This window comes from Scatophagus argus, chromosome 5 (assembly GCF_020382885.2).
Source record: "Scatophagus argus isolate fScaArg1 chromosome 5, fScaArg1.pri, whole genome shotgun sequence".
Lineage (NCBI taxonomy): Eukaryota > Metazoa > Chordata > Actinopteri > Scatophagidae > Scatophagus > Scatophagus argus.
This window is the reverse complement of record NC_058497.1, coordinates 16,812,178-16,825,462: the sequence shown is the minus strand read 5'-3', so window position 1 is coordinate 16,825,462 and position 13,285 is coordinate 16,812,178. Positions and strand designations below refer to the sequence as shown.

The following is a 13,285-nucleotide window of genomic DNA, read 5'->3' as shown; positions in this document are numbered from 1 at the left end:
TGATCTGTCCTATTATCTATCCAAGATGAATAGCTGCACTTTAGTTTGACCTCGAGTGCTGGTGAGCTCACCAGTGCCAATGTATGAAATGGTTTTTCTTTTTTCATTTTAAGTCATTGCAGCAGCGTATACTGAGTGCTCTGCCTAATATATTAAAACAACTTTCAGCTCTGATTACTGAACGTAAAAAAGCAAAGTGCGAGGATAAAAACGGTTGCATGCTGTTTACAGCCTGGTTTTGACTGATTTTGTGATAGTTAAAAATCACTGGCTGAGTTACCAGTGGTTCTACCACCTTACTCTTTCCTTTTATGTTTTTTATTCGGCAGGTTAAACCCCAGTACGGCTCAACGCAGCCTCCAGCAGAGAGCGTGTGTGTGGTCTTGCATTTGCAAATCGTTTTAAACCTGAGCTGCTATGTTTGTGGTGATGCTGATGCTGTTTGACTACCCAGTGTTTTGATGCTGCTCGTCCCTTGAGCCTCTCTGAATGTGTCACACTTCCGTTCTACCTGATCCCCCCCCCCCCCACCGCGGTCTTTGTGTTTTCTCAGCCTCTCACCTCACGAGGGGAGCCAACATTTCACAGTGCTCAGTGACTGTGCTGCCTCTGCTTCTCATCTTTGCTCTGAGCAGCTGCTCTGTGAAGTAAGTTGACTGACAGTGTGTCAGCTGTGTTGTAGTCAGGCTTGTATGAGTGATGTGTGTGTGTGTGTGTGTGTTTGTATGTGCCTGGACTGCACTGTACCACACAGGCTGCTGTTGCGGTTTTGAAGCAATGAACTGAAAGTCTCAAGTGTGTTCATCTTGACTCCCCGGGCTATCTTTCAAACACACTCACACACACACACACACACACACACACACACAAAGGAACAGCGCCAGGTTCGTCCCTCTACACACAGGTGTGTGTGCTGGCAGTTCTAAGTGCATCTTGCGGCCTCTTGTGTGGAGTGGGATTATGTTAATTTGTCCTTGGTGAAGGCACTTTCACCAACGCCCGCACACTATTGTCAGGAGAGACAGAGAGAGAAAAGAAAGGAGCGAGCGAAGGAGATGAGAAAACGAGTGGGAGAGAGGTGAGGCTGTGATAAGCAACTCGGAGAGGGAAGAACAGAATGAGCAGCAGAGAGACGGCCTGGTGGAAGAAAAAGAGAGGCCTGAAGCTGATGGAGAGGAGGGGAGATGGAGGAGATGAGCGGGATTGGGGATAATGAGGAAGAGAGTGTGACAAACATCTGGTGAGGCGAAATCACGTGAGTATGGGAATGTAGGGACCAGAGATTGATGGAGAAACGTGGAATATGTGCAGAGAGCGAAAAGAGAAAGATCCAGAATAGAAAGGATAGAAGCAATACTCCAGACTAACTCCATCTTTTTCTTTCTTACCAACTTCCCACTTTGATTCTACTGACTATTTTTTGTCATTTCGCCTTTTGGTTTGCCTCACATCAAGTTGAATACCACATGAACACCTGCGCATTCATACAACTGTTGTCCGATGACATGAACACTCACAAGTTGTAAACATGGAGGTCTTTCCCACCTCTGCCATGCGTTCCATGTGACATGAATGCAGTGTCTACAAAGATTTATAGCAAGCTTATAGCTCACATCATGTAAAAACATCTTTTCTAAATCTTTCCGTTCTTCCTGTCCTTCAGACCTGCTGTTTTCTGAGAGAAAGGCATATGCACTGCAGGCTTTCGAACTGGAAAACTTTTTGCAGAGGGAGTCTCAAAGACCATGGAGAGTCCTTTTAAGTCGTAGTGCCATGGAAAAGAAAAAATCTGGCCCCTAATGCTTGTGTAACATGTGCGAAAAGTGCTACACAGAATTGAACTCATCCCTTTTGATTAGAAACAGTCGCTCATTAGTTTTTTGCACCTCAGTTGGATGTGTTTACTTGCTATCAGCACTGACTAGACACCCTGTGGGGACTGGTGTGTGTGAGCGTGTGTGAAGCGCTGCCAACGCCGAAGCTGCGCTGAGTTATGAATTCGGGAAGAGGCCAAGTGAGAGCCACTCTGGAATTGTGTGAAGCTGGAATTCTTGCAGATTTAAGCATCTTTGAAACGAGCATTGCTGTTCTTCCTTGGGAGCATACAATACATACATTAAATCCTAAATCCTGTCTAAGTCTTGTATGAGGAGATATTGTACACTTGGTGCGTGGGGGTCGTTCTGTGAGACAACAGCACCGCCTGCTGGTGAAGACTGGTAATGTCAACTTGTGATCATCCCTCGCACAGATATTTTTGGATATTTTTTACACATTTTTTTTCCAGCTCTTCAGCTGACTCCACACTTGCAATCAGGGCACTAAAACTCTTCCTGCAAATTAAGAGGAAGCTGCTGTTATTAATACACTTGCACTTGTGATTTGAACTGACAGAAACCACCAGGGGTGAAAGCGTTTATATTTATGCATGCAACTAGCTTGTGTGCGGGAGAGAGGGTGTTAAGGTGATGCCTGAAAACTTATATAAATAAATACCTGGATTTGAGGTGTTGTTACAACATAGCACCCAGCCTGCTGAGGAAGTCTTCGAGACAATCCCTAAAAACCTGATCCTGACCTGTGACCTCATCATGAAGCTAAAAAATAAGTCACCCAATAGGTAACCTCTACTTGTTATTCTCCTGCTGCAGGCCCAAAAGAATGAGAGGGAGTCTATCAGGCAGAAGTTGGCCCTGGGCAGTTTCTTTGACGATGGGCCCGGCATCTACACCAGCTGCAGCAAGAGTGGCAAACCCAGCCTGTCCTCACGGTGAGACCTCTGACCTCTGTCATATCACTTGAGTTTCAAGACTGTTTTTCTTGTCTTGTTGTTTCATAATTCTCTGTACTGAAAGGGGATTCTACACAAAGATGAAAGCAGTAGTCTAATGTCAAAAGAACATAAATTTCATTTGTTTACAAGAGTTAAAAAAAAAAAAAAACCCAGAAGGGTATAAATCTGAAAGTGTAGATTTACAGTCATGGGTACCAATACAGAAAGGCCAAAGAGAGAGGAAGAGAATGACAGGAAGCAGAGAGGATATGTGTAGTGTGAATGAGACACGCACACACACACAGCCCTTGTGGCTGTCACTTCCCAAAAGACACTAGCATGTGCACACTACTACCACCTCCTACACTAGTACCTTACTGGAACTAGATGTTCTCTTAACACTTGCCCTTTGTATTCCTGTGAGCTGAATAATGTGGATTTCTCAATACTGCTGCAACAGACTAATGACTGGTTGTGATGCTTCATGCCTCACTGATGATTATGGGGAAATGGTTAGATGACAGAAAATGTATGAGAGTGTAATACATTTGTTTCAGGTGACAAAGTCATAGACACATTGTAACAGAGCCCGACTAATCGTGGATAGCGTTATCAGTATTTGAGAACCGAAGAGTCAGATACATCAACCAATATTCTTCTGACATTTTTTTACAGGGAAAATATGGGGAAAATAATGCCAGTGCAGTGACTTCAATCCACAAAGTTTCTTAAAAAAGAAAACATTTTTGATCTGTTCTATGTCAGTTCAAAATGTTTAAAAAATACACACACACACACACACACACATCAGTACATTTTATGACTCCAATTTTGTGGCTTGGAGACTGTGTGCATCCAGTACTTGTTTTCATTGACGCTTCTTAAGTAGTCTTGCGTTTGCATGATGCACGTTGAATTACACTTCTTCAATTGTAAAGAAATCAAAATAAGAGATATGAGATTTCTGCACTTCTGCACACAGTTTATTAGAAAAGTTAGTAATAGTGACTCCCACAATTCATTATATCAAATCCAAGGTAGAGGAAGGTTTTGATGCTATGTTTCTCTCTCAAAAAAAACAAAAAAAAAAACCATTGATCACTAAGGTCTTACTGTTATTGGGACTGATTGGATCTACGCTGTGTAACCAGTCAGCTCTGTTTGTAATTACTGCATTGAATAAGCACATTATTGATCCACCAGTGGGCTGGATCTGCATCTAGTGAACACCTCCATCGGTCCCGTGCAGATTGGATCAGGCCTACCAGATGCATCCTGGATCGATCCATATGGAAGACAAGAGGGCGAGATGATTAAAAAATTTGAGCTCTCCTTAATTCCACCTTGAGTTTGCACTTCGCTCCGGTGAAAAAGGCAGCTGATTATTTTCTTTCCACTTCTTTTCTTTTCTCTGAACTTTTTCTCCCTTTAACATAAGAATGTGTACCCAGGGCATGCCGAAGGCTTTGTTGAGGCAAAAGACCTTTGTTGAACTCATCTTGGGTCATTTGTATTAACTGCAGTTCTGTTGACTGTGCTGTCTGTTTTTGGCCCTGGTTCGAGTCAAATACTAATTCAGAAAAGATGCCAATATTGAACCGGCCTGATCTTATCTGGCTTATCTGGTCTTATCCGGCCTCTTATCTGCGTTTACATGAACATTAACACGTCTCCCTCTCCGTGTCTCCCTGCAGACTGCAGAGTGGGATGAACCTACAGATCTGTTTTGTCAATGACAGCGGCAGCGACAAGGACAGCGATGCGGATGACAGCAAGACAGAGACCAGTCTGGACACACCTCTGTCCCCCATGGTACGCACTGGTTCCCCCACGTGTGCGCTTTGAAACCCATGCAGAGTTAAAGTATTTCTCCAGAATACAAGAATGAAAGGCAGGACTTAAATCTTGAAATCGCTATGAAATGTGATATACAGGATTGACGATGCGTCAAGTCAAAGTGTCAAGATATGATTGTGTAAAAGTGAAATTGAGACAGAACAGAAGAGTGAATTGAGACAGAAGAGTGAAAGCAGTGAAACCCTGAGGGGGGCCGGGACGGGCGCCAGTATTCATTATGGACCAGAGAGAGCTGGCGGTTTAGTTGCTTGTGAATGTCTCATGTTTTCTGGCCTGTTAACCAATTCATAGGCAGCAAACGAGAGGTGAATTGGAATACGCTTGCCACGGCCATGGATGACTGGCCACATTAACCTCCTGTCAGCCTCAGACACTTTTAAAAGAGGGAGGGAAAAAGCGAGAATTATCTTCTCTTTACGTGTTCATCCTGGCTCTCCTCGCATCCCTTTTGTTGCACAATGATGTTCCTGTCAGAGTGATAAACATACATACCAAAATGCTAAGAATGTATAAACATTAATCCTCACATCTGTTTTCTTATCTTGCTTCTTTCTTCTCTGTTATTATCCCCCTTCTCATACCTTTACTGTAAATTCTTTGTTTTTGTCTCATTTCTTATTCTGCTCGCTTCCTGTTTCATATTTTATTCCCACTTTCTCCCTCTTCCTCTTTCCACCGTATCCCCCCTGCAGTCCAAACAGAGTTCATCCTACTCAGACAGGGACACCACAGAGGAAGACTCTGAGTCTCTGGAGGACATGGACTTCCTGAGTCGACAGAAGAAGCTGCAGGCGGAGGCAAAGCTGGCCCTGGCTATGGCAAAGCCCATGGCCAAGATGCAGGTGGAGGTGGAGAAACAGAATCGCAAGAAGTCACCAGTGGCTGACCTGGTGAGCGCCAGAATTAAAGAGTAACGCAACTCCTGCTAATTCATGAATAAGGAATGGCCTTGGCCAGGAGTTGTGTAGTTGTATACCGACGAGGTTAGCATGTAAACACATCACACAAGTGGAACCAAGAGATCCTCTGATTTACAGAAAATAATTGCTCCAAATCAGGACGAAAGCATATTTGTAGGTTCGAGCTTTTGCTTTTACTTTTATGTTAACAATGGATCATATTATTATGTGGGGTTTCATGTGGTGATGAATTCATAGTTATGACTGACTGCGCTCCCCTCGCCTCCACACAGCTTTACGACATCTTTCAGCTCATTGTTTAGGTTTTCTGGCACACAACTTCACTGTTTTGGTTCACTTTCGGCGTTCTCATCAGTGTGCTTATTGGCAGTTCACTAAAGTTCAAGAGTGTTTTTAATGTCTAAAATCCCCTTCTAGATGTTTTTCTCAGGAGCTGGTGGACACGAGTGTGATTTGAATGTTAATGTTCTCCATATCTTCTGGACTTGTAAATGGGCAACTGCTTGCTAAGACGTTCGCCATATTGGTCAGAAGGTGATAATATGTCTTTGCTGTGTCGGCAGCATAGTATCTCTGTGTTTTGCCCATCGACCTTTAGTTATTTGATTTTTGATGAAATGTTAGGCCCGTAACATCATCTTCCACGCTTGGTATTCATTAACTGTTGCTTCCTAGTACCTCTACCTGCAGCCGACCACGGTTATAAAGTAAAACCGAAAGCTTAGAACAGCGAGTGTGCCTCCTTTAGCTGTAATATGATCACTGATACGCTGATCAACCTGTGCTGATAATTTAGGGAAAAGGTTTTGAAGGTTTTGAAATCAGCCTCGGTCATTTGAAGTTAAATAAGCATAACTTTCTATCAGCGACAAGGCAGTACATCACACTGACATCAGACACTGGGCCGTAATGGAAATGAATCATGAGGCGACATCACTCATTCCCTCATGAAGACCTTCCAGGTATAATCTAGAGCAATACACACAACAGAACTCTCTGTGAATCACTTTTTAAAATAAAATGTCAGCTATATTGTGGTCAACATGTGTGTTGTGACGGTAAACGTCCATTACCGTTAGTCAAAGTATGTGAGAATAGATGGGTGAGTGGTGTTTCAGTAACATATGAGCATTATTTGACTAAACCCGCCCTTCCTCTATTCCCTCTCTTCCTCTGCCCCCATTTAGAGGAAGGAAGTTGATGACGACCCCACTCATCATTATTTCATCCATTTTTATCTGCCTCGATGCCTTTTCAGGAGCACACCCACAGCAACACACTGGCGTTCTCACATAGTCACACTCACACGCGATATATTTCCACCCGGACTTGCGGGCAGAGCCGCTTTACTTATTCAGAGAAGAGGAGGGCAGCTCGGCTCGGGTCCATCTATAATTCATACACCAGAAAGCATTGACTTTAGTGTTTAGGGATGTAGCAGTGCTCAGCAGTCAGAAGACATCACTGTCACATCCGTACCGAACACACAGTGAATATTAATAAGTGTTAAGGTTACAGTCGGCTGCCATGTCCACAACACTCGAGACCTATCAGACTGCAGAAGTAACGTGTGCTAAATGCTACTCTAGAACAATGATTTCTAACCAGGGGGCTACTTCTGCAGCTGTCTGGGGTACGTGACTGTGGAGTAGCTCAGCTCATTTTAAAATAAGGGAAGTTATTTTCAGAACAAAAAGAAAATCTGTCCAAACAGGATTACTAATCTGTGCATTGCTGTGCAATCTTAAAAGCCAAGAAATGACATTATACTAGTGGGCAAGCGAAAGGTCAAAATGGATAACATTTGAAATAATTAGCTAAAAGTAATGGAAATAAGTAGCTAAAGTTAATTGTGAAATGATTAGCTAATAGAAATAGCTGGTTGAAATAATTGGTTAAAGTTTATGGATAAACAGTCAAAGCAAGACAAGACAGCTTTATTTGTATAGCCCGTTTTTACAAGCAGTTTGTCCCAAAGATCTTTACATAACATCATAGTAACATCCTCTGCCCTTCGACCCTCACATCAACTAAGGAAAAACTCCCAGAAGAAACTTTCATCAGGGAAAAAATGGGAGAAACCTCAGGGTGAGCAACGGAGGGGGGATCCCTCACCCAGGACGGGCAGACGTCCAATGGATGTTTTACAGGCAGGAAAGCAGTTAACAACATACAACGAACAGTAGTTAAAAGTAATGGATTAAGAGTTGAAATAATAATCCAAAAGTAACGGAAAGATTTACAAAAAGACAATGGATAAACAAGTAAAATAGTTAGGTAAACCAAATGAATAAATACTGGAAAATAGTTAAATTAAAAATAATGTTGACAAAATTAGCTAAAAGATCGAGCTTCTGCCTCTTGTGGTACACGCTGAGAATTTAATTGTATTTGAACTCTGGCTGTAAGGATGTACAGTATGTAATATCAAAATCAGTTAAAATGACCACAGATACGAAGATAGTCCTGTGTTAGTCCCATAATGGGGACTGAAAATACATGGTTTCAGTGAAGGGACACTAGAGCTCGTGTGATTAAAAAGGCAGGAGTGTTGCATCAGACCAAAAGCTTCTAAAAGTATCAGTGCAGCCAGTTAGTATAGTTCAGTTCCAACTAAACTGGATTGTCCTACGTGCTTGTCAAGGGCACAGAAAGGGAATTCGGCCAATACAGTAATCCTTCATTCAAATGTGTCTGTCTGTGTACAGGGAGTGTGGGTTTTTCCTACGTCTGTACAAACAGAATCAGTGAGAAAAAGCAAGAAAGTCAACAAGAGAGAAGGGGGGGGGGACTTAAATTCTAATGTAAAACCTCATCTCTCTCAGCTTCATTCAAATAGGTAGGAATGTAGTTCCTCAATGGGAGATCGAGACATTGCTGTTTGCTTGCTGAAAACAGTCATTTGTAATTACTGATATGACCAGTCTGCCACAGAAGATTTTCTGACACCATGTCCACGCACAAAGTGCAATCTACAAATTTTTCCCATCACCCACACACATTGTCTATGACATCATATTTTCTCTTTGCCAGCCTTTAGTCACTGCCTCGTGTGCATCCAGTCACTCGAAACTGAAACTGACACATGCCAACCTCAAGTACAGTTACATCAGTGCGACGAATGTGAAAGTGAAAGAGAGGTGAGAAACCCGCAAGATGAGCCAGCCAGATGCGAAACGCATGCCAGCGCTTAAAGCGTTGCACGCGCAAAGAGACGACGGGTGAAACCAGGGACGAAAGAGACGGAATGTGGACTGGTTTGATGGGAATGCTTACAGAGGGAGATACAGAGATGGTAAACAAAACGGCAAGCAGCACTCATGAGGCTCTGCGGTTTTATTACACATCGTGACTGCAGCCTCTGAGAAGTTGGCTAAGAACACAGAGGAACTGCTGGTGGGGATGGCACACGTTATAACATACAACCAGCAGAAACATTAAAGAAGTTTCAGTTTTGAGGACACCTTAACTGAAGCTGGAGCCACATTCACTCAGGTCAATAAAATATTTGGCACCAATTCAACTCCAAAACTCCCAGCAGACTGCAAAATATGGAAGCTTTTCCTTTTCACTCATAAGGAAACAGTGTGTAATTTCTCACCCTTTATCGTCACTCAACCTTTGTCTGCGATTACATAACAATTGTTTTCACTACTGTATAAGGCTAGGACTTTGCACTCAGTGATAAAGACAAGGGAATTTTAAAAATTCCTGTGAAAAGAGAAATATTGTTCATGAGATATGAGGTGAAATGAACCAGTTTGCTCCGGTCTGTAGTGTACATTGTGAGGTAAAATATAAATAAAAAATTCATTGGGAAAACTATCACTGCTGGCTTCTGCTGGAAAGATTATTTGTGTGAAACGACAATTACCATCTGTTTGTGACCAACAGCAATGCTTAACTGGAATCTGACAACTTTACAGTCTCACTACTCAGAGCGCGAACACCTCAAAGAAGAGAGTGATATTCGTTTTCGTTTCGTTATCAGAAGAAGCCAAAAGACTCACTTACTAATATGATTCAGCTGGACTGTTTTCATTCTGCTTATGTGTCAGATAGAAGCAAATTTAAGATAACTAGCAGTCATATTCAGTACCAAATAACGTGCTGAATATTCTTTTGTAGTGAGTAGATGAAATGTTTAATATAAAATGCCAGTTGCCAGTTCTCAAAATACCTCACGTTTGAGAATCTGGCACCAGTGAATTTAAAAATTAAAATAAAATAATAATTTGTTTTTTTGTTGTTTTTTTTTTTTCTTTTTTTTTTTGCTGCTGTTGTTGTTGCATGAACCACATCACGAACCTCACAAACATCCCACAAATTAGTCATACAGCAGATTGTTTCGTTGATGGATCTTTATCTTCTTTTCGTCTCATGACGTTTCAACCTCCAGATAGAGGAAGCACAACGTCGAGCACGTTTCCATGTACCCGTGTTTCTGTGGGTTATGTTTTTTTGTTTTTTTGTTTTTTTCAGCTGCCACACATGCCTCACATCAGCGAGTGTCTAATGAAAAGAAGCCTCAAGCCCACCGACTTAAGAGATATGACGCTGGGACAGCTCCAGGTTATAGTCAATGACCTGCACTCCCAGATTGAAAGTGAGTTCAACACACACACTCACCTAAACTGTCCCTATACGCATATACAGAGTCACTGACCTGTACTTTCAATGGCAGAGATGAACAAAAGAGCAAATGGGGGAAAAACATACACATACATGCTGACCCTTACCCTTCACAGTGGATGTGAAAGTACTTTTACATATATGTTAGTCAGTTCAAAGAACTGTGGTAGTCAGTAGCTTCCCCTGAGCATTTACTGTTACCAGACTGTACAGATCGTTGGTCCTGGTACTCAGGGATGAATAATCTCTCATCTTACATAAAACGACTCCAAAAATCCCCATGAGTCCAAGATCATGATCTGCGTTTTACTTACATCAAACTTTCCCATCAAAATCTCTGTTGTGCTTCAAATTGTGAGGCGAAGCTGAGGGAACAATATTTGAAACAAGTGATATGAAAACAACCACAGCCACTGACATGTGGTCTGCTAATAATGCTCATTATTTTTTCAATGGCTTTCTGGGGTCATTTTTTCAACCAGATTGTTTTCAGGCGTATATTGTTCAGTATTTCATTCAGATAGAATAATTCTAATAGGATGTGGGCACATTTCCTTCTTTGTGTCTGTTTTTATTATTTCTCTTCTTATCTCCCACTCCAGGTCTGAATGAGGAGCTTGTACAGTTGCTGCTGATTCGGGATGAGCTACACATGGAGCAAGATGCCATGCTGGTGGACATAGAGGACCTCACCAGGTGATGAGACGCTCAGTGAGGAATTCGAACACTGAATTCTTTTTTAACCTTGTGCATTAGAGACGAACGTTAAATTAAAGAACAAAGCAGAAAAGAGAGAATGTTTTTTGTTATTGTCAAGAAATGAAATGAGAATGAGTGTGTGACTCTCATTCTCAAGCTCATTCAATCCTATGGAGAAGTAAATATTTTGAAATCATGTCAAGCATAGTTACATTTGTTTTAAAAAGATTTCCTAAAAGTACCAGGAAGTGCAGTTTTTAGCTCAGGACTGTGGAACAGTCAAGTTCTTCCTCACCAAACTCATCCAACCATGTCTTTATGGTCTTTGCTTTGTGCACTGCGACACAGTCACGCTGGAATAGAAAAGGGCCTTCCCCAAACTGTTGCCACAAAGTTGGAGGTATAGCATTGTCCAAAATGTCTTCATATGCTGAAGTGTTAAGATTTCCCTTCATTGGAAATAAGGAGCCGAGCCCAACACTTGTAAAACATCCCCATTCCAATACTTGTGTCTATATAGCGTCGCTCCTAAATCACACATCCTTTTCATGTTCAAACTTGTAGTCTTCAGCTCCAGTCGACGCTGACTCAAGTGACATTACTTTCATCATATTTTACACACCTTCCTCCGGAGTAACGAATCGCTTTATATTTTTTCACACATGCTGTAGTGCTCCTCAAGATCTGTAAACAGACTTTCATGTGTACCATCAGTGGAGTTCCCCAAACATCACGCGAACTGGAGTAAATAATGTATTTGTTAGGGACTATTTTCAGTCACATATAGTTTTAGGACAACAAGACGTGTATGCCACAAGCTAGCTTATGGAATAAGCTACACTGAGTTTCAGCTACACAGATAATTCTTGTTGGTTCGATCAATTGATTGACAGGTTTGGTCCTTTCTTGGGATTTGTCAACCATGAGAAACGTATCACCAGACTTATCCTTTACGTGACTGTGTGTTGCTTTTCTCTTTTCTAGGCATGCTGAGAGTCAGCAAAAACATTTGGCTGAGAGGACCCTATCCAAATGAGATGCCCGTCCCTGCTCCACCCTCTTCCCCTCTGCCAAGCTAAGCCCCTGCTCCAAACCAGACTCCCCCACCCCCAACCCGGCCATTCCACCTCTGCCCCGCATCGATCCAGATTCTGCCCGCTTGTCCCAAGTATTTTGCCCCGCCCCCCCTTGTCTCCCCATGTCTACCCTCATGTCCAACCCACTGACTTCAGTGGCAGCAGCACAGAAGAAGGCCACGCTCTTTCATTTGCTTCTGTGGTTTTCTCCCAGCGCTGAGGGCGGACGAGCACTTCCTGCTTCCTGGTAGAAGAGGAAACTGATTGTGTGTTGTCATGGATTCTGTCCCCAGCTTCCTGTGCAGTGATCGGCCTTGCTTTGCGATTGTTTCTTTATAACTTTCTACATTCGCCACTAAATTATAACTGTCAAATCCAAAAAATTGTGGGTTAAAAAAAAAAGTAAAGTAAAATAATAGTGAAAAATTTAGTAGAAAGTCAGTCATGAGAAAAAAGAAGCAACATTGTATAAAAAAAAAAAAACAGATGGAAACTAACTTCTTCAGACCATTTTAAGTTGGACAGTAATTTTGAAGTATTTCAAAGTCGACCTGTTTTTATTCTGCACAAATGGTAGTTTTCAACTGAGAAATGTTCATTTGAAGGTGCTAAAAGAGTGTAAAGGAAACATGCCTGCCTTGTAGTGGAGTCGTAGCTTTTGGTAATACGTTCACTCTAATTGCTCTTCAACATTTTGTGAATGTTGATTTTCTGACACGAGTCATTTTAAATGAATAAGTGTGTTAATATTGTTTTCATCCTATTGTAATCAGAAACTTTATTTGAGGGAAGAAATGTTTATGTACAGATATGTAAAATAAAGAATAAACTTTGTTTCATATATGCCGGTTTGTCGTGCAGCTTGTTGTGCCAGTCAGCTGGACGAATTTGCTCTTTCAAATAAGCTTCTTCTTTCTGCTGAACGTAGGTTGTGTTGTGAACACACGAGCACATTACACACATTACACTCAGCTCTCACTCTGTTTCAGTCCTGCCTCGTCATGACACTGTCTCTCACTCTCCCGTCGGGGGCTGCTTTACTGCTACTATAAAACACTTGTTAATATGGACAACCCCCTTAACATCACGGTTAGGAGTTTGTTTTTCATGTGAAAAATGAAAACTTGTAAACAAGATAAAAGGTCATTAAGTATTTGACATATAAGTATACAGAAGTGACAAAATGGTTTGGTAATGAATACAACGTTATTTTTCATTTATGTGATTTCTCTGAGGAAGTCCCCACCACCACAACCACCACCACCACCAATAGTGGCTCATCTCGATGATCATATAGTGTGTTTAAATAGGTATGTTTCATTCTTTGA

General features: G+C 41.8%; 1 protein-coding gene across 4 annotated transcripts in view; it reads left to right on the top strand.

The window, feature by feature from the left end:
- schip1 (schwannomin interacting protein 1) overlaps window positions 1-12,800 on the top strand; it is a 41,187-nt gene extending 28,387 nt beyond the window's left edge. For all 4 annotated transcript variants that reach the window (XM_046389283.1, XM_046389282.1, XM_046389285.1 and 1 more), the window contains 6 exons: window positions 2,652-2,770; window positions 4,468-4,585; window positions 5,323-5,520; window positions 10,033-10,156; window positions 10,785-10,878; window positions 11,866-12,800. In XM_046389283.1, coding sequence (XP_046245239.1) covers window positions 2,652-2,770; window positions 4,468-4,585; window positions 5,323-5,520; window positions 10,033-10,156; window positions 10,785-10,878; window positions 11,866-11,917 — 705 coding nt within the window. In that variant the 3' untranslated portion in view covers window positions 11,918-12,800. The remainder of the gene's footprint in view (window positions 1-2,651; window positions 2,771-4,467; window positions 4,586-5,322; window positions 5,521-10,032; window positions 10,157-10,784; window positions 10,879-11,865) is intronic.
- Window positions 12,801-13,285: the final 485 nt, after the last annotated feature.